This window comes from Fusarium oxysporum, chromosome IV (assembly GCF_013085055.1).
Source record: "Fusarium oxysporum Fo47 chromosome IV, complete sequence".
In the NCBI taxonomy this organism is placed as follows: domain Eukaryota; kingdom Fungi; phylum Ascomycota; class Sordariomycetes; order Hypocreales; family Nectriaceae; genus Fusarium; species Fusarium oxysporum.
The window spans coordinates 2,256,584-2,280,970 of record NC_072843.1 but is presented as its reverse complement, the minus strand read 5'-3'; the positions used below and the strand labels follow the sequence as shown (position 1 = coordinate 2,280,970).

Below are 24,387 nucleotides of genomic sequence, written 5' to 3'. Positions count from 1 at the left end.
CTTACAAGGCGCCCTGTACGCTCGCTCCCGCTGTAGCACGGTTGAGTATCCGGTACTTTCTCTTGAGTGGAACATTGGAACATCCCCGAGCCACACATGGCGGCGGGTCCTTGGCGTGCAGCCCGCTCCTCAACCATATTCCAGCGCTATGCCTATCCGAGTATGGTTGAACACAGTAGGCGTGCACCAGCCAGGGGCGTCCAGGGGACCATCTTCCCCAGAAACCGACCTTTTGGGGCACCATCAACATCGATGAACTGAGATGAGATAACTGTTTTTGCTGGCTATCTTCTTTACGGCTTTGCCTTCATGAGCCACTGATAGCTCGGCCGAGCGGCTTGCTCGTGTTGCATTCTCGATTCTATTATCTACTGGTCGACAATTAAGTTCTCGGCCCAGCAACGATAAGAATAGGCTCCATCTCGGAATATCAAAGGCAAGGTGACGACAGACATCCCACTATCAATATTAACTCCAAGGGTCTAAGGCTATGACAGATGGTCCTTGCTACCAGTCAGAGCTCGTACGAATAAGCGAGGATAGTGAAAGTTGAATGGTCCAGATAAGATAGATTACATTGAAACTGGATAGGGCATTGGGTTAGGTTCATTCCCATGAACCTTAGGAGGGCTTTTACTAGAGTCATGGAGAGCCATATAATTCAAAGCCTTAAAGATGTAATATTGATTGCGATGGTGGTGATTAACTCGTCGAAATTCTGAAGATGCCAGGTAACTCCCAGTGGTTTCATTTGTCAATGTAATTTCGCGTCTTTCTCAACTGCCATCCTAGGTATCCGGCTCAATGTACTCGGTTAGGTACCGATACATTTCAACGTCGAGTCTACTCGTTTGTCCGTCGGTTTCCGCAAATCCGAACTCCTCTTGTATGCAACAATTTGTCGAGACGTTGAGCTGCCATTCCATGCTTACTGTCTGTCTCTAAGCCATCGTTGGATAATAGAGTTAGGTTGACTTGCTGAAACGTTCGTTGTCTAAGTCACTGTGATGTTTGCGGCTCTTATCTGCACCTCTCAGAAACCGCTGCGGATAGCCACAACCGTTGGTGCATGGAAACCGAAACGAGATCTACAGACGCCATACCGCCCAGGGATAAGGGTCAAGCAGTCAAGGAAGGTCACATAAGAATTCTCTCGGTCCTCAATGGCACACGTCCCATTTCCATAGATTACAAGCCATCAGTAACTCACCGAAACGAGCCGACTCAAGGTCACACATCACAAAACGTACTCTAGTACTTTACGCGTAAGAGACTTGGATAGCGATCAATATAGCCTGACCCCACCATGAGCCGGAAGTCGATGCTTGACGGAGAATGTGGGGGGCCGAATCATTGTTGGTAGGGGAAGTTGGGGATGTGAGTGAGGTGTTGACCAGGCGGTGGAGGGAGGCACAAAATTTCTCTCATGAGTCGGCGAACATAGGATGGAGTCATGAGTTCTCATGATGGTGTGCACTGTTAGGTTAGGGATCAATTCAGGATCAAGGATCAGGAATTGCTACCCATGCCATTCAAACTGTGTCTGTTCAGAGTCACTGGAGGCCTATAACAGCTCATGTTGAATCAATCCCCATCTGAAAGCTGTTTGCTGAGATTGGAAGTGGACGTTGATGCTTGTCTTTCATAGTGGAGTGGAGCCACACGGGAGGCCCACGAAACTCCCGAGCTGAGTAGATGTACAGTACTTTCAAATCAGTGCTCACTGGCACAACACCTGGCATAGCAAAGACTGGGCGCTGGAGAGACGTAAAAAATAGCCACCGATTAATGATGGTTCCCCAAGCCTGAACGGCCGGATGATTATTTGCAGATTGTTAGTTAGTGTGCGATCAGCTTTTGGCCACTCTTACTACTAGGTGCTAGAAAGAAATCTATCAATTGTCAATGGCCACCCCGAAGACGAATTTCCTGTTCGATACTGCATTGAGACAAATGAAGTTCACGATAGTCCCGGGTAGGCGGCGACTGTGTGAATGCTTCCTCAGCATACCCGAAATGCCGAAATTATTGGTAGCAAAAATAGTTGAGGAGAATTGATTGAAGTATGACGAAATATCTTGCAGAAAATCCGACTTTCAGGATTGCTGAGGGATAATGATGACAACTCAATCATTCGATGGCTTGGTACAGTTGCACACAGATGTCGGAGATAGATAGGAACTCACTCGCATAAGGAATTGAGTTAAGTTGAGTGCAACCCGTCCAACAAGCTTGGCCACACCGTGGCAATAATAGTGCAATCAAAGTTAAGGATCAGATCCAGATCATTGAGGATCAGACTATTGGTCTGCAGGGAGGATCCTGTTGTTCCGAAGCGGACGAATTGACTTCCCATCAAAATTCAGCATCAGCCTTCCGCCCACCCGCTTGCTGCAACCATAACTCAACAGCAGCCTCACAGGCGCACCAAGAACAAACATATGCTCCAGCACGGCTCCAGAATGCTGTTCCAGCCCTCCATATCGATTCTTTGGAGAACAGTGGCTGGGAGTAATTTTACCCGAAGTCACCCGGCCCTCTGGAGGCAGAAGCAATGGGTTGTTGCCAGTAGAAATGCGGTATACAAGTACCGGTACCTTAGCCAGGACCCTTCACCTTCGTTGACCTTCTTCCCAACCCAAACCCTGCAAATGATGGTCCCCTTGTCCCTCTTTGGTAAGGAGTGTCATGCAGCAAGGGGCGTGTCTGATGTCGTGGGGTCCCAGCGGATCAAGCAAACCGCCAATGCGGTGCATGCCAATGGCTCTCACAGTCTCACAACGGCGGGAGGTGGATGCGCTTCTTCACTAAGATAGCCCGGATTGTGGAGGGTAGCAAAAAGTTGCCCTCCTACAGCGCACCTCGTAGAAAAAACAATGCCAGGATACGTACCCCCTCCATATCCCCAACAGAACTGAAATTTTGGCCTGTTACTCCAGTCCATTGAGGCGGCCCCTCCAAGACTCCAGGTGCTTCAACCACACCCTCGACAACTCAATCCAATCCAATCCCTAGTCGGCTACCGGTACAAGCTCGATTTTTCTCGTCTTGACTTATACCGTGGCCGGGACCATTTCTGAATCCCTCTTAGACCTCTTCTTCCGACTCTTCCTTCTCGAGATTGTCCATCTTCATCTTCCTCTTCCATCATCATCCTCATTTCCTTCTTCCTTCCTCCTTCCTCCCTACATCCCCTTTGCGCCTGGCTGGTGTTGTCTTGTCTTGTGCCGCGCTGCGCTCCACCGACTCTAAAGCTATTCTCTACTAATTTCTAACCCCTCCCACCTTTCAGGGGACCAGCCAGCCTTCACGCAAATCAGGACCGCCGGTTTCTTCTTACCAGTGTCCTTGGGGAAAGCATCAGATCTTATTTCTGGTGTGTTACGACTTGAATTGATAGGTTTGTGACCATTGACCCCCTCGAGAAGGGTCTCAACCGCCAATTGCAAACTAACCATTCACTTTTGCTCGCCACTGCAGATTTCTTCGATACCCTTCACTCATCATGTACGGCGCCGGTCAAGGCCCTCAAACGGGCATTTCCACCCCCAGATCTAGCGCTTCTCTTCGGCCGTTGACTCTCTCCCACGGCTCTCTCGAGACCTCTTTTCTCATTCCCACCAACCTCCATTTCCACGCCTCTCAGTTGAAAGACAAGTTTGTCGCTACTCTTCCCGAAGCCACCGACGAGCTTGCCCAGGATGACGAGCCTTCATCCGTTCCCGACCTGGTCGCCAGATACCTTGGCCTCATTGCTCACGAGGTTGATGAGGGTGAAGATGATGAGCAAGGCTCCTACGAGGAGGTTCTGAAGCTCGTTCTCAACGAGTTCGAGCGCAATTTCCTTCGTGGCAATGAAGCTCACGCCATTGCTGCCAGTTTGCCTGGTATTGAGTCCAAGAAGCTCGACTTCATCCGCAGCTACTACACCGCTCGTGCTGTGTGCAACCGACCGATCAAGCCCCACGCTTCAGCCCTTTTCCGAGCAGCTGAGGATGGTGACGCCGAAATCTACACAATTTTCGGCGGTCAGGGTAATATTGAGGAGTACTTCGAGGAATTGCGAGAGATCTTCAAGACGTACTCAAGCTTTGTTGGTGATCTTATCACCCGCTCAGCTGAGCTGCTCCAGACTCTCTCCAAGAACCCCAAGGCCGAGAAGATGTTCCCCAAGGGTCTTGATATCATGAACTGGCTTCATCACCAGGACTCTACTCCTGATGTCGATTATCTCATTTCGGCACCTGTCAGTTTCCCTCTTATCGGCCTTGTCCAGCTTGCCCATTATGAGGTGACATGTAAGGTTCTTGGTGTGCATCCTGGTATGCTGCGCGAGAGAATCACTGGTTCCACTGGTCACTCCCAAGGTATTGTCATGGCCGCTGCAACTGCCGCTGCCGACTCTTGGGACTCGTGGAGAGACATTACCAGCTCTGTCCTTACCATGCTTTTCTGGATCGGAACACGAAGCCAGCAGGCATTCCCCATCACCTCCATGACCCCTACCATGCTTCGCGAGTCACAGGAGCACGGCGAGGGTGCCCCCACTCCTATGCTTAGCATTCGAGATCTTCCTCAGGCTGAGGTTCAGAAGCACATCGATGCTACTAACCACTACCTTCCCGAGGATCGTCACATCAGCATCTCTCTTATTAACAGCCCACGAAACTTGGTCGTGACAGGACCCCCCACCTCCCTCTACGGTCTTAACGCTCAGCTGCGCAAGGTCAAGGCCCCTGTTGGCCTGGATCAGAACCGTATTCCCTACACAGAGCGAAAGGTTCGCTTCGCCAACCGATTCCTGCCCATCACCGCACCTTTCCACAGCAATTACCTCGCCGAGGCTACCGCCATGATTGATGAGGATCTCAAGGATATCTCAATTGACTCCAGTGATCTCGGAATTGCCGTGTTCGATACCAACACTGGTAAAGATCTCCGAGAAGAGGTCAAGGGCAACATTGTCCCCGCCCTTGTCCGATTGATCACTCGCGATCCCGTCAACTGGGAGAAGGCTACTGTCTTCCCTGATGCCACCCACATTCTTGACTTCGGCCCTGGTGGTGTTTCCGGTCTCGGTGTTCTGACCAGCCGAAACAAGGAGGGTACTGGCGTTCGTGTCATCTTGGCTGGTACTGTCGATGGTGGCATGAACGACCTCGGCTACAAGGCTGAGCTCTTCGATAGAGATGAGGAAAATGCCGTCAAATATGCCATTGACTGGGTTAAGGAGTTTGGTCCCAAGCTTGTCACCAACAAGAGTGGCCGAACATACCTTGATACCAAGATGAGTCGTCTCCTTGGTCTCCCTCCCATCGTTGTTGCTGGTATGACTCCCGCTACCGTCCCCTGGGATTTCGTCGCCGCTACCATGAACGCTGGATACCACATCGAACTTGCTGGCGGTGGTTACTTCATTGGCCCCATGATGACCGATGCTATTACCAAGATCGAGAAGGCCATCCCCGCTGGTCGTGGTATTTCCGTCAACCTGATCTATGTCAACCCCCGTGCTATGGCCTGGCAGATCCCCTTGATCGGCAAGCTTCGATCTGAGGGTGTCCCTATTGAGGGTCTTACCATTGGTGCTGGTGTTCCCTCCATCGAGGTCGCCCAGGAGTACATCGAGACCCTTGGCCTCAAGCACATCAGCTTCAAGCCCGGTTCCGTCGATGCCATCCAGGCTGTTATCAATATCGCCAAGGCTAACCCCCATTTCCCTGTCATGCTTCAGTGGACTGGTGGCCGTGGTGGTGGTCATCACTCTTTCGAGGATTTCCACCAGCCTATCCTCCAGATGTACGGCCGTATCCGACGACAGGAGAACATTATTCTTGTTGCTGGTAGTGGTTTCGGTGGTGCTGATGACACCTACCCCTACATCACTGGTGACTGGGCCAAGAAATACGGTTATCCTCCCATGCCCTTCGATGGTTGCTTGTTCGGTAGCCGCATGATGGTTGCCAAGGAGGCTCACACCAGCAAGGCGGCCAAGGAGGCTATTGTCGCCGCACCTGGTCTTGAGGACAGCGAGTGGGAGCAGACCTACAAGGGACCGGCTGGTGGTGTTCTCACCGTTCGATCTGAGATGGGTGAGCCTATCCACAAGCTTGCCACTCGTGGAGTTCGCTTCTGGGCCGAGATGGACCAGAAGATCTTCAGTCTCCCCAAGGAGAAACGAGTTGCTGAGCTCAACAAGAACAAGGACTACATCATCAAGAAGCTGAACGACGACTGCCAGAAGGTCTGGTTCGGTCGCAACAAGGAGGGCAAGGCCTGTGACCTTGACGACATGACCTACGCTGATGTTCTCCGTCGTCTTGTCGAGCTCCTCTACGTCAAGCACCAGTCTCGCTGGATTGACCGCTCCTATACTGTTCTCGTCGGTGACTACATTCACCGTCTTGAGGAGCGTTTGACCACCACCCCTGGCAAAGCCTCTCTTCTCCAGAGCTACTCCGAGCTCAACGAGCCTTTCGAGGTGATTGACCGCATTCTCGCTGCCTACCCTGATGCCGAGACCCAGATCATCAACGCCCAGGATGTTCAGCACTTCCTTATCATGTGCATGCGACCCACTCAGAAGCCTGTCACTTTCATCCCTGTCTTTGACGACAACTTCGAGTTCTACTTCAAGAAGGACTCCCTGTGGCAATCTGAGGATCTCGATGCCGTCGTTGGCCAGGATGTTGGCCGAACCTGTATCCTTCAGGGACCTGCCGCTGCCAAGTTCTCCACTGAGATTGATCAACCCATCAAGTCTATCCTTGACGGCATCCACGAGTCTCATGTTGAGTACCTTACCCGGGATCTTTACAACAACAACAAGGCTACCATCCCTTACATCGAGTACTTCGGTGGTAAGCTTGTTGACCCCGAGATGCCCCTTGATGTCGAGGGCTTGACTGTCAGCTATGACACCTACAAGAACACCTACCGCTTGTCATCGTCTGCCGCTGCCACTCTCCCTGAGCTCGACTCATGGCTGTCTTTGCTTGCTGGACCCAACCGCAACTGGCGCCATGCTCTGCTCATGGCCGATGTTGTTGCTCAAGGCCAGAAGTTCCAGACCAACCCTATCCGACGCATCTTTGCTCCTTCTCGTGGTCTGTTTGTTGAGATCTCTTACCCCAATGATCCTTCCAAGACTACCATTGTTGTTCGTGAGCAACCCCGTCACAACCAGTACATCGACGTCATTGAGGTTAAGCTTGTCGGCGAGAACAAGATCCAGGTCAACATGATCAAGGAGACCACTGCTCTCGGTAAGCCTGCTGCTCTGCCTCTGGAGTTCACCTACCACCCTGAGGCTGGATACTCTCCTATCCGTGAGGTCATGGAGGGCCGCAACGACCGCATCAAGGAGTTTTACTGGAAGGCGTGGTTCGGCGAGGAGCCTCTCGACCTCGACGCTGATGTTACTGCTAAGTTCGATGGTGGCAAGACTACCATCACTGGCGAGGCTATCAACGATTTCGTGCACGCTGTTGGCAACCACGGAGAGGCTTTTGTCGACCGACCTGGTAAGACTGTCTATGCTCCCATGGACTTTGCCATTGTTATCGGCTGGAAGGCCATTACCAAGCCTATTTTCCCTCGCACCATTGATGGTGACCTTCTGAAGCTTGTCCATCTCTCCAACCAGTTCCGCATGATCCCCGGCGCAGAGCCTCTCAAGAAGGGAGACGAGGTCTCCACCACTGCCCAGATCAACGCTGTCATCAACCAGGAGGCTGGCAAGATGGTTGAGGTCTGTGGTACTCTCGTCCGTGATGGCAAGCCTGTCATGGAGGTTACCTCCCAATTCTTGTACCGTGGTACTTACACCGACTACGAGAACACCTTCCAACGAAAGGTCGAGACTCCTATCCAGCTTCATCTGGCCACCACTCGGGATGTTGCTATCCTTCGATCCAAGCAGTGGTTCTCCGTCGACGAGCTTCCTCAGAACATCGACTTGCTTGGCCAGACCCTGACTTTCCGTCTCCAGAGCTTGGTTCGCTACAAGAACAAGGCTGTCTTCAGCAGCATTGAGACCCGAGGCCAGGTTCTGCTTGAGCTCCCCACCAAGGAGATCATCCAGGTCGGTAGCGTCGACTATGAGACCGGAGAGTCTCATGGTAACCCCGTTGTTGATTACCTTGAGCGCAACGGCCAGCCTATCGACCAACCCATCAACTTCGAGAACTCCATCCCTCTCAGCGGCAAGTCTCCTCTCGCTCTCCGAGCCCCTGCTTCCAACGAGAATTACGCTCGTGTGTCCGGTGACTACAACCCCATCCACGTCTCTCGTGTCTTCTCCAGCTATGCCAACCTCCCTGGCACCATCACCCATGGCATGTACTCTAGTGCATCCGTGCGAAGCCTGATCGAGACCTGGGCCGCCGAGAACAACATTGGCCGTGTCCGAAGCTTCCACGCCTCGCTTGTTGGCATGGTTCTGCCCAACGATGAGCTCGAGGTTAAGCTTCAACACACTGGCATGGTCTCTGGTCGCAAGATCATCAAGGTTGAGGTCCGCAACAAGGAGACTGAGGACAAGGTTCTCGAGGGTGAGGCTGAGGTTGAACAGCCTGTGACTGCCTATGTCTTCACTGGACAGGGTTCTCAGGAACAGGGTATGGGTATGGAGTTGTACGCCAGCAGTCCCGTTGCCAAGGAGGTCTGGGATCGCGCCGACAAGTACCTCCTCGACGCCTATGGTAAGTTACATGAATCAGTACTATCGATGTGCATCTGCTAATATATCCCAGGTTTCTCCATTACCAACATTGTCAAGAACAACCCTAAGGAGCTCACTATTCACTTCGGTGGTCCCCGTGGTAAGGCTATCCGCCAGAACTACATTGCGATGACTTTCGAGACCGTCGCTGCGGATGGTAGCATCAAGTCCGAGAAGATTTTCAAGGAGATTGATGAGACCACTACTTCATACACCTACCGCTCCCCTACTGGTCTTCTCTCGGCCACTCAGTTCACTCAGCCTGCCCTTACCTTGATGGAGAAGGCTAGCTTTGAGGATATGAAGGCCAAGGGACTTGTGCCTAACAACAGCACCTTCGCTGGTCACTCTCTCGGTGAATACTCGGCCCTTGCTGCCCTTGCCGAGGTCATGCCAATTGAGAGTTTGGTGTCCGTTGTGTTCTACCGTGGTCTCACCATGCAGGTTGCCGTCGAGCGTGATGCTGCTGGCCGATCCAACTACTCCATGTGCGCTGTTAACCCCAGCCGCATCAGCAAGACCTTCAACGAAGCCGCTCTCCAGTTCGTTGTTGACAACATTGCTGAGGAGACTGGCTGGCTCCTTGAGATTGTCAACTACAACATTGCCAATATGCAGTATGTTTGCGCTGGTGATCTCCGTGCGCTCGACACTCTTGCTGGTGTGACCAACTTCATCAAGATCCAGAAGATTGATATTGAAGAGGTCAAGGACAACATCGAGGAGGTTAAGGGACACCTCCGCGAGATCATTCGCGGCTGTGCCGAGAAGACTCTTGCCAAGCCCACTCCTCTTGAGCTGGAGCGTGGCTTCGCTACCATCCCTCTCCGTGGTATCGATGTGCCCTTCCACTCAACCTTCCTTCGATCTGGTGTCAAGCCTTTCCGATCTTTCTTGCTCAAGAAGATCAACAAGACATCCATCGACCCCTCCAAGTTGGTTGGAAAGTATATTCCCAACGTGACGGCCAAGCCGTTCGCGCTGACCAAGGAGTACTTCGAGGATGTGTACAAGCTGACCAACTCACCCAAGATTGGTGCCGTGCTGGCCAACTGGGAGAAGTATAACCAGGATGAGACCGCTACCAACGGTGTTGAGGGTAGCGACAGCTCCAGTGGCGAGTATGAAGGCTCTGGCCGTGCTGCTTGAGTGAACTAAAAAAACAAAAGAGAAAGGGAAATATAATAAAAAAGAGGAAAGGGACCATGCAAAGACATGATATAACGGAAGATTAGAGATGGATGGATGATCACGAAGAGAGTTTACAGATTCCCGGCCGGATTGTTATCCTGGCATGAGTATATTACGATGTATCTTGTTATCTTTAGCTAGAGGGGCGTTTGTTTTTGCTACAAGTTTAGACAATTTTGAATGTTTGATGACATTTGGCTCACGAATCGAATAACGTATCTCGTCCTGTGAAAGCCTGGATGCGCAAGTTTGTGATGTTGGTTCGCTACCGATGCTGTCGTACAAGTGAAGCTCGTGTAGGAAATAATTGACGAGATAACGAAATACCTGGCATTGATGGGTATGCCTCGGCTCGGCGATTGTACCACCCTACCTTTGGATCCCACTGGTTCCGAGCGGTAGCGGTCGGCTGCCGGCGACAGCCGGAGACGGACAAGTGGTGGAGATGGCCTATCAGGGGAATCAAGTCCGCTTTGGTCGCTAACAATATCGCAAACATAGATAAGTTTACGTGTTCATGAATTCGTATATAATGTCCAAAGGGGAAGGGCTTTAGATTCGTTCTTCTTGTTCTCTGGTTTTCTCTTTTCTCTTTTCTTTCGGCTCTGTTCGCTATTACATCACCCCCACTTGGCATCTTACCTCCTATTGCTCAACAACACAGCGAACACTTGAGAGGTTAAGATATAGAGGAATCTACAATGACGGGCTTAAAGAAACAAGTCTTTGTGGGGACGTTCATATCCAGCAAAAATCCCAAAGAGCTTGACTATCAGCATGATACGATTGTATGTGTTGATGGAGAGGGTAGAATTGTCAAGGTCGATACAGAGGGCGGTAGTACCGAGCAGATTGGAAAGAGACTACGTGAAACTCTGGACTGGGAGCTCAGCGATGTAGATGTTCATATTGCGAAGCCCGGCCAGTTCTTCTTCCCTGGTTTTGTTGGTGAGTGATACAGCCCTCGTTTCCAAGAAACACACTGACAGAAACACCAGACTCACATGTGCATGCATCTCAATACCCAAATGTGGGAATCTTTGGAAAGACCACTCTCCTAGACTGGCTGGAAAAATACACATTCCCTCTAGAGTCAAGTCTAAAGGACTTGAGCAAGGCAAAGCGAGTATATGGCTCATGTGTTCGACGGACACTATCCCACGGAACGACAACAGCGGCTTACTATGCTACCATCGACGTAGCAGCAACGAACCTTCTCGCTGATCTCTGCCTGGAGATAGGACAACGAGCTCTTGTTGGACGCGTGTGTATGGACAACCCTGACATGTGTCCAAGCTACTATCGCGATGAGAGTGTCGAAGAGGGTCTTGAAAAAACGAGACAGACGATTCGACATGTTCAAAAAATCGACCCTGAGTTTAAACTTGTATCACCGGTGCTGACACCACGATTTGCACCCACTTGCTCAAGCGAATCGATGAAGGGACTGGCGAAGATCCAAAAGGAACTGGATCTTCCTGTTCAGACACACGTTTCGGAGAACGAAGGAGAAGTCGAACTTGTCGCAAAGCTGTTTCCGGAGTCGGAGTCGTATACGCAATTGTACGATGATTGCGGTCTTCTTACCACCCGGACGATTCTTGCGCACGCGATTCACTTGACCGAAGCGGAAGCAAAGCTGATTGCACAGCGGGGGAGCAAAATCTCGCATTGTCCCTGCAGCAACAGTTCACTCACGAGCGGTTCTGCACGCGTAAGATGGCTCTGGGACAAGGGGATTACAGTTGGCCTCGGTACAGACATGAGCGGCGGCTACAGCCCTTCCATTCTCGAAGCAGCGCGTCAAGCGGCCCTTGTGAGTCGACACGTTGCGATGGGAATGGACGAGGAAAAGGAGCGGAGCAAGTTGACGGTCGAAGAGGTGCTTTATCTTGCAACTCGCGGCGGTGCAGAGGTTGTTGGACTGGCTGATAGAATCGGTGGGTTCGAGGAGGGAATGGAGTGGGATGCCCAGTTGATAGGACTAGGGAGTGTTGATGAGGATGGCGTGGCGGAGGATGACGGGAATGTGAATGTTTTCGGGTGGGAAACCTGGGAGGAGAAGATTGCGAAGTGGCTGTTTAATGGAGATGACAGGAATGTCAAGAGGGTTTGGGTCAGAGGGAGAACGGTTCATGTGAGATAGGTAAAGGACAAAGAGATGAGCCGAGACAAACTGTCCATGTTGTTTCAGACATGATAACAAACGCTGGCACCAATGCTATTTGTTGGTACAGCAGCAGAGCAGTACGATCTCTGCCCTCGTGATCACCAGCGTCAATGTTTCACTTGATTTCATGCTCATTCAGCCCCAATATGCCATGCCTTAATAAAAAGAGGTGTGCTACGAACCCATGATGGGATTGCTGCCCTAGGCTTTTCTCTGTCACTTCATCACTGACAATACGTGCCATTACTGACTTGATTTGTGTAATAGCTTTAACTGATTGTGTACATTAATATGAACTCCTGCCTACCAACCCGAGGCATGGCACTTTCTGTGAAGAAAACACGACAGATGCTATTCCCAGGTGAAGCCTTGGCTTCACTGATATATCCTCCATACTCGCACAAAAACTACCAACCAACCTCCCCCGTTATGGTTCTTAGCCCTCATATAATGGCCGAGACTCCATCTCCAATGACAGACACTCGTAACTGGGAGGCCTCGATGTGACTTCCATTCCGAGACTGCATCACTCCCCAGTCGAGCGGCTTCTCACTTCGGCCCTGCGTCTTCCCAACGCTTTGACAGCCTTTCAATATTCAATGGCTTTCAGGGTCGGAAGGGAGCATTTCATAATCAGCGTTGAAGAGACTTTGGTTGCCCGCGCTTGTGAAAGAGTTCTCATAGGTCAGGTATTTGTCGTTTGCGAAATCGCTAGCCCGAGGAGTGATGATCTGTTGGCTGGCACTAGGAGGTCGTCCACCAAAGGCGTAAGGGTCTCTGTAATCGACGTGGTCAAGTCTAGCGCGTGCGAGAATGGTTGGGTTGAAGACGTTGTTTGGGGTGGGGTTCGCAACTCTAGGGAGATCGGCTCCAGTGATCTCACCTCTAACGTTCTCGGGCTTCTTGACCGTACGGCCGTTGCTCTTGCTGGCCCTGCTAGGCTTACTGGCCTTGGTGACTCTATTGGGCTTCTGCTTGTTCGTGGCGTTGCCATTGCCCTGAGGATTAGTGCTGATAGAGGCATTGTCCTGGATCACATTGTTGTAGGAGGCGGCACCGTAAATGCTGTTGTTAATAGGGAGATTGCCCTGGACTCCGTAGTGGACAGAGGTATTGTCTTGAAAGTTGATATCAGAGGAGGCATTGTTCTGAGTACCGTTGTCGATAGAGGCATTACTGAAAAGGCTGGTGTCAAAAGGGGCATCGCCCTGAACACTGTAGTCGAGGGAGGTACTGCACTGAGTACTGTTGCCGAGAGAGGCATTGCCGTAAAGGCTGGTGTCAAGACGGGTATTGTCCTCGATAGAGAAGTCGAGAGAGGTACTTCCCTGAGTGCAGTTGTCGAGAGAGGTAATTCTCTGAAAACCATTGGTGGTGATGTTAGTGTTCTGCATATCATTGGCAGCAAAGAGAGTGTCCTGGGGACTGTTCTGCATAAACCCATTATCCTGAGACCCCAAGTTGAGGAAGTCAGTGCTTTGAGGGTCAAAGTCGTCAAAGGCATCACTCTGGAGCCCGTTATCCATCACAGTCCCGTCAGGAGCCCAGTTGTCCTGCATGCCGCTGTCCTGCATGCCGCTGTCCTGAATGTCATAGTTGTTGAGAGGAGCGCCTTGAAAGTCCATGGACATAGCAGGAGTGTTGTCGATCTGAGCGTATGGTTGATAGGCCCAGTTGTTCGGAGGAAGTGAGCCGTTGTTCATGGCGAGTGCACTAACCATGTTGTCAGTGTTCAGAGCGTTTCCATCCATGGTATTGTTGAGAGCCATAGAACCGTTGATATTGATAGGATTGCCAACATCCGTGGCACTGTTGACATCAGTCGTGTTGGCATATCCGATTGCGCCTCCAGCACCGGCATTTTCGCCGATATTGGCCGAAGTCTCAATTGGAACACCATTGATGTTGATATAGCCGCTTGTGTTGGCATGGATACTGTCGTTGAGGTTGTCATCGATCGGAGTAGGGGCTTCGACCGCGTCACCAGTCGTCGCACCGGGAGCGGTAGTGGTATCGACATGGATTACATCGTCAGGGAAGGTCATCTCAACGAATTCGTCGAGATTCATCTCAGGCGGTTCCAGGCCCTGAGACTGTGCCTCCTGGATTTCACGATCTTTAGCCTCAATGGCAGCAATGATTGCTTGAACCTCGTTCTCCTTCTTAGCGATGTCCTGTTTCGACAGTCGCTAGACACAACATGTTAGTAAGTTCCTCATCAGAATCGTAAGCACTGTAACTCACTGCGTTTCCTGTATTTCGAGCTGAATGTTCTAATCCTTTGATTTTCTTAATGTCCACCGATTGAGCTTTTTCGGCCTGGCACACTTTTCCATCCATATCTTGTAACATTTTGTTCTTGAGGGGGTCGGGGATGGCATCCCATTCTCGAGCGTTGCCGCCAAGGGAGACAGCCTTGAGGCGCCACCAGTTCATCTCGACTTGTAACCTGCTAATGATTTTCTTGAGGTTTTTCTCTTTCTCTTCCCGTCGCTCACGGGTTCCCTTTGCAGCTAAGTTGTTGCGCCCAAGATCAACCTGCTTCTGTCGGTTGAGAATGATTTCGTTCCTTCGTCGCAGGACTTCCTCCAGACGAAGGTCTTGAACTCCGGGCGGCATCTGGTAGGTACTACCAACAAATTCCTTGGGAGGCTGCCGAGGAAGTGCAGAGACGGGGGGGATGGGAATCTTGAAAGCCTGATTCTTGAGCTCAGCCTGAATCATCTTGAAGCGACCATCAACATCGTCCTTGGGAAGAGCAGGATCAGGACCCAAGCCAACTTGGCTGAGCTTGACACCTCCGACGAGCATTGCGTGAGCACGAGGGTCCATAGAGCTAGCGTCATACTGTTCCTGAAGCTGGGGGTCAATCGGAGGGTCAATGGCCGTCTGTTGATTTTCCGCGCCCATCTCGGAGGATGGGTCGCCGGGCAGGTCCTCAAGAGCTTGAAGGCCTGCAGCTACTGGGGCCGTATCTTGTTCAAGCGCAGCCGGGTTAGCAACGCCCTGGTTGTCAGCAGCTTGTTGAGCAGCAGCAGCAGCATGGATTCTCTTGTGTTCGCGGATAGCCAGGTCAACAAGTCCCTTAATGACACACGCTTTAAGACTGCCGTCTTTTCCGTATCTGTCTCTGTGGAATTGCTTGAACGCTTCAGAGAAACCAGGGATCTCCCACCATGCACCAGGGACGGGATCAGAACGGGGTGCTTGGATCTGGAGTGGTTGAGCCGGTTGATGGGCCGGTAGAGAGATCGTAGAAGGAGGTGCGTGAATCTGATGTTGAGTAGGCTGAGATGGTTGCAGAGCGGGCTTCTTGGTAGGAGGACCTTCCTGGGAAGTTGAGGGTTCAACACTGTCGATAGATCGCTTCAGAGATTTGCTCGGCTGCTTGGCCTTCTTAGAAGAGGGTGCTTCGGTTTGAGGGTGCTGAACCTGTTGAGGTCCCTGTGGAATAGACAATTGAGAGGTTGAAGCTTGCTCTTGAGCTTTCGTAGGCTGTCTTCTTCTGGCCTTCTTAGCAGGGGGCGCTCTGGTCTGAGGTTGTTGAGACTGTTGAGACTGTTCGGTGACTGGCACAGTAGGTAGCTGGAGAGTAGTTGATGTCTGAGCTGCTTGGGATCCAGCAGCCTGCGGGAAACTGGTGCCAAAAGCTCTGACAGATGCAATGGCTTCTTCCGCAGACCCAGGTGGCAGATGTACTTGAGACAACGGGCGTGCAGGTTGAAGAGGCTTCAAGGGAAGTCCTTCAGACATCGTGTCTTCTGGACGCGAAACCGCGTGGGGAATAAATAGAATGGGGTTATAGTGTGAAGGTGATTCTGTGATCAATGTATCGTGTAGTGATTAAGGGTAGATGTGACGTGCGGCAGTGAATAGCTGCACAAGTCGTAGGTGGGAGATACAGTAGTGCAGTGATGCAGTGATGTGGTGCAAAGGGATGAAATGACAAAGCAAGAGATGCCCGTGATTAAAAGAGAGATCAAAGGAAGATGCTCCAAATGATAAAAGTGTGTTATGGTAAAAAAGAAGTTTTGGTTTGTGAGAGTAATGTTGTGGTGGGAGAAGATGAGAAGAGGAGAAGGGAAGAGATGAGGGAACGAAGTGGGTGGAGCAACCAAGAAGGCAGAACAGCAAACGCAGTGAAGCGGACCTCGAACTGCCAGCGTCAGTAGAAATAGCGGGAAAAGCAGTCGAGACAAGCCAGTGAGTTCCCTACATGGAAATCTCGCAGTGGCATAGGGGCATTATGAGCTAATGCACTTGGTCACTGCGAGGTATAGTCCGCCCATGACGGTGGAGGCACGCGTAGACAGACAGTTTATAGATAGGAGACGCGCCTGAAGACGTGATCAAGAAAAGAGAACGTCACGGGCAGAGCAACAGGTTATTTCCCTTCTGATGCAATGGAAGCCATACGCTGCAATTTTGTTTGGCAGCCCACGTGAGCATATCTCATACGCCTTTGACAACATCCTCTGAATAAGCAATCCTGAGCATGTTATAATATGTATCTATATCGAATATATAATATTTTTGCAAGTGATGCATGTCTATGAAGCTATATCATCGAGTGTCTGGCGGACCCTATGCGTTGAAGTCGAGAGTGGAGTTCTATATCCCGGAACTGCAGAGCCTCTATCCCCCACATCAAGTTGATACGCATGGAAATAAACGGCCAATCGCCCGGGTGAAGAAAACACATGACGTGGTTACTCGCGAGGGTGCACGAGGCGTAACATGCAAGGAAAACAATTCTAGCAAGAATGCACTCTGATAGTTGTTTATCTACTTCAAGCTCTTACTGTTATACTGTTATTGCAAAAATGTTAAAAAGAGCAATCTTTGGTGAGTCATCCGTTATCATTTCTTTTGTTGGTGTCTTAATTCGCCTTGGTGGTTTACCCCCCAACTCGCCAACTCGCCCCGTTACCGGCATTCACTAGTGTGCAAGCTTCCAAAACCCGACTTGGAGGACCGCTTATATCTTGTCTTCATCTAGAATGTTTTTTTGGAGTCGTATCGATCGTTCCGCTTCATCACAGCTAACTCGTCTCCTGGTTCGTGTCGTAGGCAGTCACCGCATCGATAGTACACGTCAAAACAGCTCACCGAATCATTGAACTATCAAGACGAAAAAGACATAGAAACAATGCCACGACATCTCAGTACGTCGGGATGCATTTTACAAAGCGCTGGATTGTCCAGTGTTGATGGGCGAAAATAGGGGTCATGGTTGGCGTTGGCGTTGGCCGTCAGCAGCCTCGTTGGTGATGCACCTACATCAGTGAGGAGAAGGAGAAAAGGTATTTGAGATCGAGAGGGCGAAATAATCCATCCAGGAATCAATCTACTGAGATGAACATGTTCACACGTTTTGTCATAGTCTTACTGAACATATTTTTTCACCACCCTTCTTCAAATTACACCCGCGCCCTTTGTTTGAACATCACCCAGCACTCACTCACATACAACCAGCATTGATCTCATTGCTAATCTCTTCCTTTAACAGTCATTCACACCATCATAGATCGCGAACCATCCCCAGAAAGAAACGATTCGTCAAGAACTCAAAAGATTAATAGGAATTGAATTTCCACATGCCAAAAGACTTGGCTTTTTGACAACACATCGCTGTCCGCTTCATGGTATCTAAAAGCACCGTGCCGCTCCCATACTCAAGTCATGTCTCGAGTCCATCAAGGCCGTTATCCACCCGAAAGAGAGTGTCCCAATACGCCGCCGCGAATACGTTGCCCCCTTTTTCCAATCCCTATGGCTTGCTTGCCGTTATCTTGACCAGAGCCCTGCTCACAAGGCCAATCCTGTTCCGTCCTTTGTCCATCGATAAACCGCCAAAAGCTCCCTTCGCCGTTGCTGCTGCTCTCCCAGATCCTCAGGTACACGACCTCGAACCTGAGCAAGAGCGCTGCGCATAACTTTGCTGAATTTTCGCTATCCATTATTAGTATTTGTGCTGAGACCTCAATTTCTAGAGAAGGACTTACCTGATATTCTGTGCTTAGAGTGACAACACATGCTTCGTGAGCCCGCACGATTGTCTCGCATGCTTTTGCAACACTTGGCGATGCTTCCGACTGCAGCTTATCCGCAATAAGCAGCAACAAGAACGACCCTTGAAGAAGATAGATACCGAAGAAGAACGGCATGAATTCAAGTCCAGGATCGAATTCAAGAATCTGGTTGATCGCTTCAGCCGCAGCAACAGCATGGCTCGTTGATGTGATGAATCCTTGCGATGAGATCCACAAATCCTCATCATCCAGCAAGTTGATGGGATCCCATTTTCCAGCCAATAGAATATGCAAGACGTGCATAACGTGCGTTCCGTATGCAATAACGATTCGAGTCTGTATATTGCTCTCGGTGAGACGATTCGATCCGTTAGTGTGTACTGAGTGGGCTGACGGCGTGTTGGCATCAGGAACCCCTGAGCGCTCGTTGCCCTCGTTCTGAGCATCGACTCTTTCCTCTGCCGGTCGGGGCAGGTTCTTGTGCTCGAAAGCCTGCAAGCTCTGCTCATAAATTTCCAGATGTCGAGTAATTTCTGCGGTTTGGGCATTCCACTCGTGGCCTTGACGAAAGCCGGTTCCGAAACGCGGGTGATTCTTTGCGTGGTGCAAGTCGACAATTTCACCCAGTATTGTCATGAGAGGGAGGAAATATCCAAATATACTGTGGCCTCGACACTCGTATTGAGGACCATGAGCTTGTGTCATGTCGGCGCCATACCCTTCTGGGCTCGTTCCTAGTAAATTGGGATCTGTGGTTGAATTCGAGTGGCCGCTGAAATCGCCGCTCTGCCATCGGGCATCGTCCATGGGTTGCAACAAACCCTGGCACTCGATATCGAGCAGAAATAGGGGGCGATTGTAACATAATGCCAAATGTCTGTCGACGATGTAAAGGAGCCACCATATTCGGCGTCGCTCCTCACGTTCTTCCTCGCCTACATATCCGCTACCACTAATACCGCCTTCCCCATCATCTGCGGTGTCAGTGTCCATGTTCTCTTGAGCCGCAGGTGAAGGTCCAGGGGGAAGCTCGCGACCCAGCTTCAGCTCACGAGCAAGACCCCAAGCAGCGGTCCACCATCTCATACTTGCGCCTTTGTACTCGCTAGCAGAGACGACGACCGCCAAATGAATGTAAGTTATCACGTCGTCAAGACTACCTGCGGCACCAAATGGCCCTGATTCGCCGCTTGTAGCATCAAGGCTAATTGAGCCGGGCATAGCCACACCCAACCCACCAAGAGCAACACCATCAGCAACGGGGCTGGGCGCATCGCTCGGTGCTGTATGAATGAGTGGTCGAAGAAGATACACTGTAAGTTCTAAGAGCTTCTGACACGTCTTGGCACGAGCTGATGGTGTGCTGGCGAGGAAGGGAGCGTCACTAGTCTGTGCAGCAACCCAAAGCATGCTTGCCAAGAGGGCTGGTTGACATGGTCTCGGCCTCGTCTGATCAAGGAAATATCGCTTTCGGAATACGAACCCCAAGACATAGGGTGACATCGGGTGCATCTGGGCCGATGAAGAAGACGCAAAGTATAAGTCGATTAAATCGCAAGCCAGCGGGATAGGGATAAGGTTGTTGAGATATGGCACCAATGGCTCAAGAACAGGATACCGCAACTTCGAGTTATTGAAGGCCGGAGCTGGGACCTGGGACTGGTATTGACCTGGCGGTGAAGCCATTGAGATACCCCATCCAGGTGAAGTTCCCTTCCCCATTGAGTACCCAAGAGGGCTATTTCCCATCCTGAATGTGGGGTTATTGGCAAAGTTGGGAGGACTCTGGGCTTGCATCGAATATGGGAATTCGGCATAACCAGGCATGTTGCCTCGTCCATTAGCCGCATATGACTGCCCGTTGAGCACAGGACCTTCAAGACCTTGCGTCTCATAGCCGTGTGCCATACTTCCGAAACCATTAAGATCCAGACCGCCGTTATTCTCAATGTGTTCGCCATCCAGAGAGGAACGACCCAGGTGTGGTTGCTCGCTTATGTTGCCAAGGGGGTCAAGGCCTTCCAGACCTTGCGTATGTCGCATCACATCGTCGCCGGGATCTCTGCTCGATTTGCTGCTTGTGCTCGGATGTCGTTCATTAGACTGTTGCTCCAGTACCATATTCGACGAGTCGAGTCCCTTGTTGCCGGATTGGCCATTCTCAGATGTGGATTCATCAAGAGTCTGGCCATTGGCAGCCGCCGCCGCCTGAGCAGCAGCTTGCTGGGCCAGTTCCTTTCTCGATGCCTTTCCTCTCTTCTTCCTTTCGCGGATGTACTCACACCCCAGGCCGAATTCTACAGAAGTCAGAAACACTCCGTTAATGTTTGACCTCAGTACCTACCAATGCAGTGTGCGCAGGGGTGTTGACCGTCGCATTTCGTGCGTAGTTGATTGCACTGATCGCAAGCTCGACTGATTCTTCTCCTGATGGGCCCTGAAGTGCTGGCGTTACGCGGATGAATTCCATAAGGATGTTGTCGATTCTTGACTTGGGGACCTGGCCTCTCCAGATGAGCATTTGAGAGGGGGACAGCTTGCGAAAGTGGTTGAATCGGATACTGATGGCTTTGCCCGAGTGATTCCAGTCCTGTACCTGACATCGTGCCTTGCTGGACGTTTCCATCCGGTGAGATGTTGGAGGAGGTGATGTTCTGGTAAGGTGAAAAACGTTGAAGTGGATTAGATAGCATGTTGCCGGTGCTCGCGCTCAACCGCAGACGCTGTGGAGGGTCTGGCGGCAGTAAGGGTATTGTGGGTTCGAGTATCCGTAGCTAGGATAGGATCGGAGAATGTTGTGAGCTATTCCCCTCACTTGGAGAGACGGGGACAGCTTCACTGATAAACCTGGTCAGCTTGCCCTCCTGCAGGCAGAACTCAAATCAGTTTATGGGGAAGTGCTAGATGTAAGAGGTAGGTAAACAGGGGTTCGAGTCTGATGACGGCTGCAGGCGGGTTGCAGAGGCATCAAAACAGAGCAAGATCAACGCGTATTGGTATTAGGGGGCAAATTTGTCGGGGAGCGGGGACCGCTGAGTGACTGACAAGGCATCTGACACCTTTGCATTATAGGTAGTGATGAACACAGGGTTTTGGGAGTAGAGGGTTGTAAGAGTACGTCTTCCTGTATATATGAGGAGGGCAGGGTGTAAGAAATGGGTTGACACTTGACAGGGAAAGTGAAGGATTTGGGGAGATGAAAGACGGCTCAGGAGATGAGACAAAGTGAAGGCATACACTTACAGTACCCTGGTCGTTTGAGGTGTCTAGCTGCCGTCGTGAACTCTGGCTAAATAGCTTATTGCCAGATGCGTTGAGATTTGCGGCAATGTCAAGCTGGACCTCCTCTTTGGACTCTGTGCTTAAACACAGCTCGACAAGATCTTCGTCTTTGATGCAATTGATTTGATGATTCTTGTTTTAGAGAGGCAAGAGAAGAACGGAATCTTCATATCAAGATTGGTCACCTTATGGCTCGTTTTAAAGAGACCCAAGTAAAGTCAAGTCATGTCAGATCAGAAGACTGAGTGACTGACAAGTGGATCCTCGAGGTTTGACGTTGAGTGAGTCGTGAGTGTTATAAAACTCAAAAACCCCGGAGTCGAAATCCAACTTTGAGACAGGGAATTGGGATCACAAAGATCAGAAAAAGAAGCAATATTGATAGATTCGAATGCTCTTAACCAACGATGACAAGGACAATCTTGATCAGACGGTAACGGAAGAAGGGACGAGAGAAACGGGCGTTGTGTTTTTCTGGAGAAACCAAACCAACCGCTCGTGACTGAAATGTCGGGCGGTACCAGGAAAACCTGGGCATGGACGGGGCCTGTCGACAGAAACGGGGGAGTACTTTTACTAGACCAGCATGCCCCAAGAAGTTGCCGCATGCCAAATGGTTCGCTTACTACTCCGTACGGAGAAGTGAGGATCTAGCCTTAGTTAGACTCCAAGCTTGAGAGCGAGGTCCCGCCGAAGGTGGGTTGATGAACAGATGTGGAGTGGTGTAAGAGGTGGAGGATTTTTGGTACCATGGGGTGCCACTCCTACCAACGAATTGCTTGTCCTTGTCGGTTGGATCTTCCGAGAAAGAATTCTTTAATGACTGTCATGTCACAGTCGCAGTCAATCTGGGGTGCCATGTTCGAGACGTGTTCTTTTCTTTTCTTTTCACCGGCCGGCTTGGAAACTAGCCGTGTCCTGCTTGTCACGTCTCGTCTTAAACCCGACACAACAAATTGACATTAACCGTGAACCTGGGGAAATTGACAATAACAGTTCGTCCGTCTGGGGTCGAGATGCAATGATGCAAAAAGGTGGCAGCCATCTCCAGGATCTCATCTTATTATCCAGACAACAATTGGACGGGGTAGAGGCGAGAGGCCACTGTCCGTAGCTTCCTCATATGATTGCTACCCATCTAGGAAAAGAGCTGTAGCACACCCAAGGTCCTAAAGCATGTGCTGACGTCTGAGAGAACCGTTCATTGCCTTTGTTGGAAACAGTGATGTTATTGATTGAGCTTGTCTATTGTTCTATGGCTGTCCCTGTAGGGGAAAGCCCAGGGTCGTTGGATCTAGTGGCGTCGAGCGCGTGGCCGCCCATCTGAGGCTCTCAGACACTGACACACTGACACAGACATGACAAAGCCGGGCCTAACTTTAGATTAGCCGAGGCTTGACGTCGAAAATTCTCTCAGCGTTTGGAGTTTGGGGGGGAAAGGGAGACGGCAGAGTAGAACGGCATTGTAGAACTTGAAAGTGCCAAGTGCTCTGCTCGTAAGACGGTCGAAGGATGATGAAGGATCTTCGGGCTTCGTCCCCAGGGCCTACGATCCGTTCCGCAAGTTGCTAGAGGCGTCAGGGTATCTACAGCATGTGCTGTATATGCGTATGAACATATCATGGACTTGCACTGCATCTGCATCCACAAAGTGGATTGAAGCAGGCAGGGCAGGGCAGGGCAGGGCAGGGAACGGGAACGGGAGGGAGGTGTGGATGAAGAATGCTTGGGACTTTCCTATTGCTCTCAGTTCCCCGGATTTTCATGGTCGAGACAATTGACTTTATCCCCTTGTTCTGATGTTCTTTTGCTGAGATTCGAGCTTGAATGTCGATGAACCAATGTGCTACGTGAACTGAACCCCAGGTGATTGATTGACTATGCGCCTTCCTTAACGGTTATTAGTGCACTGGGGGGGACTCTTTGGGGCTCCAGCTTTTATTCTTCCCCCAATCTCTGAGATCGAGGACAACCGGGGGCCAATTAGCTTTGGGTTCGGCTCATCTCCAAGAGCTTAACTTACTTGGATGTTGTTGACCCCCAAAAGGGAATTACTCGCGAGCTTGTCTTTCGATTTAATTTCTCTCATATCCTGAAAATTTCCACTTCCAAGTTTGAAGTTGCAGCTTTGACATCTTCCTGCCAAACTCCTCACATCTTCTTTCTTACCAATTCTTGTGTAACCTCTGTTGCTGGACTATATTATCGGTAGCCTGTAGTTAATCCGGCATTTGCGCCCGCATTCGCGCACCAATCAAATAATCGAGAGCCCTGTCAGAGCCTGCACCGGAAGCGCGGATTAGACTTAGTGGAATGTATGCAATGCCAGGCTCCAGCATAAGTCAAGCTACCATGGGCGATTCAATCACTCCAAGCAGCATTTGAACCGCATGCCAGGGTCTTGGCCACGAGTTGGATGGATACAATGTCTGGGCCCTCCATCGTGATCTTCCCCCAACTCTGTATTATACCGTACCTTACTTGCTGACCTATTGTTCCTACGTTCCTTCACAGCTCCTACGCTGTAACTCACTCTCCAGAAAGCCAATCTCGCCAATCGCTGCCTCCCCTCATGACGTCCACCACCGGAATGTCTTGCTTGTGGCGCCGAGGATTCAACGGCCTTCCGGGCCGATTTCCCCACACTCGTCCCATCCACATACACCCCTGTTATGTGCCTCCTCTGCTTTATGTATTCTGCACTCTCCCCGGTCCAAGGGCTCCATGAACTGACCCTTCAGTTCGCCTTGACACCATCTTCAACCAGAGACTCGCACTGCAGCGTGTGCTTTATCGTCCCTTGTTCCCGGATACCACGTGGCTCCCTCTTACACAACCTCCTACGTCGCGATCGAAGCTTGAGTTTTGAACCATCTTTGTGATGTGACAGCCCCTCCACCTCGTTCTCAGCGGTATAGCAGTGTCTATATGACCACTTTATCTGTAACCGCCTGAATCTCAGGTCGGCAAATGCGGTCTGTGAGCCTAGC

At 50.8% G+C, this 24,387-nt stretch overlaps 4 protein-coding genes across 4 annotated transcripts; 2 read left to right on the top strand and 2 right to left on the bottom strand.

Annotated features, from left to right (window-relative positions):
• Positions 1-3,505: 3,505 nt before the first annotated feature.
• FOBCDRAFT_133667 (acyl transferase domain-containing protein) lies at positions 3,506-9,871 on the top strand (the record flags this gene model as incomplete). The annotated part of the gene is made up of 2 exons (XM_054704214.1): positions 3,506-8,702; positions 8,754-9,871. 2 exons carry the CDS (start codon positions 3,506-3,508, stop codon positions 9,869-9,871), a joined length of 6,315 nt encoding a protein of 2,104 aa, XP_054560189.1.
• A 523-nt stretch (positions 9,872-10,394) lies between these two features.
• FOBCDRAFT_159222 (uncharacterized protein) lies at positions 10,395-12,235 on the top strand. The gene is made up of 2 exons (XM_031179094.3): positions 10,395-10,861; positions 10,912-12,235. The coding sequence occupies exons 1-2, from the start codon at positions 10,615-10,617 to the stop codon at positions 12,057-12,059; spliced, it is 1,395 nt and encodes a 464-aa protein (XP_031044981.2). The 5' UTR covers positions 10,395-10,614; the 3' UTR covers positions 12,060-12,235.
• A 444-nt stretch (positions 12,236-12,679) lies between these two features.
• On the bottom strand, positions 12,680-15,836 carry FOBCDRAFT_272631 (uncharacterized protein; the record flags this gene model as incomplete). Its single annotated transcript, XM_031179095.2, has 2 exons — positions 12,680-14,272; positions 14,328-15,836. The coding sequence occupies 2 exons, from the start codon at positions 15,834-15,836 to the stop codon at positions 12,680-12,682; spliced, it is 3,102 nt and encodes a 1,033-aa protein (XP_031044982.2).
• Positions 15,837-17,650: 1,814 nt separating this feature from the next.
• On the bottom strand, positions 17,651-21,091 carry FOBCDRAFT_220915 (fungal-specific transcription factor domain-containing protein). The gene is made up of 3 exons (XM_059609565.1): positions 20,460-21,091; positions 18,089-20,412; positions 17,651-18,035 (listed from the first exon to the last, which is right to left on the bottom strand). Exons 1-3 carry the CDS (start codon positions 20,806-20,808, stop codon positions 17,892-17,894), a joined length of 2,817 nt encoding a protein of 938 aa, XP_059464672.1. The 5' UTR covers positions 20,809-21,091; the 3' UTR covers positions 17,651-17,891.
• Positions 21,092-24,387: the final 3,296 nt, after the last annotated feature.

What these genes read in the sequence shown, in the direction of transcription:
- FOBCDRAFT_159222 (XM_031179094.3), top strand. Translation starts at nt 10,615, where the DNA reads ATGACGGGCTTAAAGAAACAAGTCTTTGTGGGGACGTTCATATCCAGC. An exon ending in CTTCTTCCCTGGTTTTGTTG is followed by an intron (nt 10,862 to 10,911) that starts GTGAGTGATACA and finishes CAGAAACACCAG; the next exon opens with ACTCACATGTGCATGCATCT.
- FOBCDRAFT_220915 (XM_059609565.1), bottom strand. Translation starts at nt 20,808, where the DNA reads ATGCTATCTAATCCACTTCAACGTTTTTCACCTTACCAGAACATCACC. An exon ending in CCCCTGCGCACACTGCATTG is followed by an intron (nt 20,413 to 20,459) that starts GTAGGTACTGAG and finishes TGACTTCTGTAG; the next exon opens with AATTCGGCCTGGGGTGTGAG. An exon ending in CTCTAAGCACAGAATATCAG is followed by an intron (nt 18,036 to 18,088) that starts GTAAGTCCTTCT and finishes AATAATGGATAG; the next exon opens with CGAAAATTCAGCAAAGTTAT.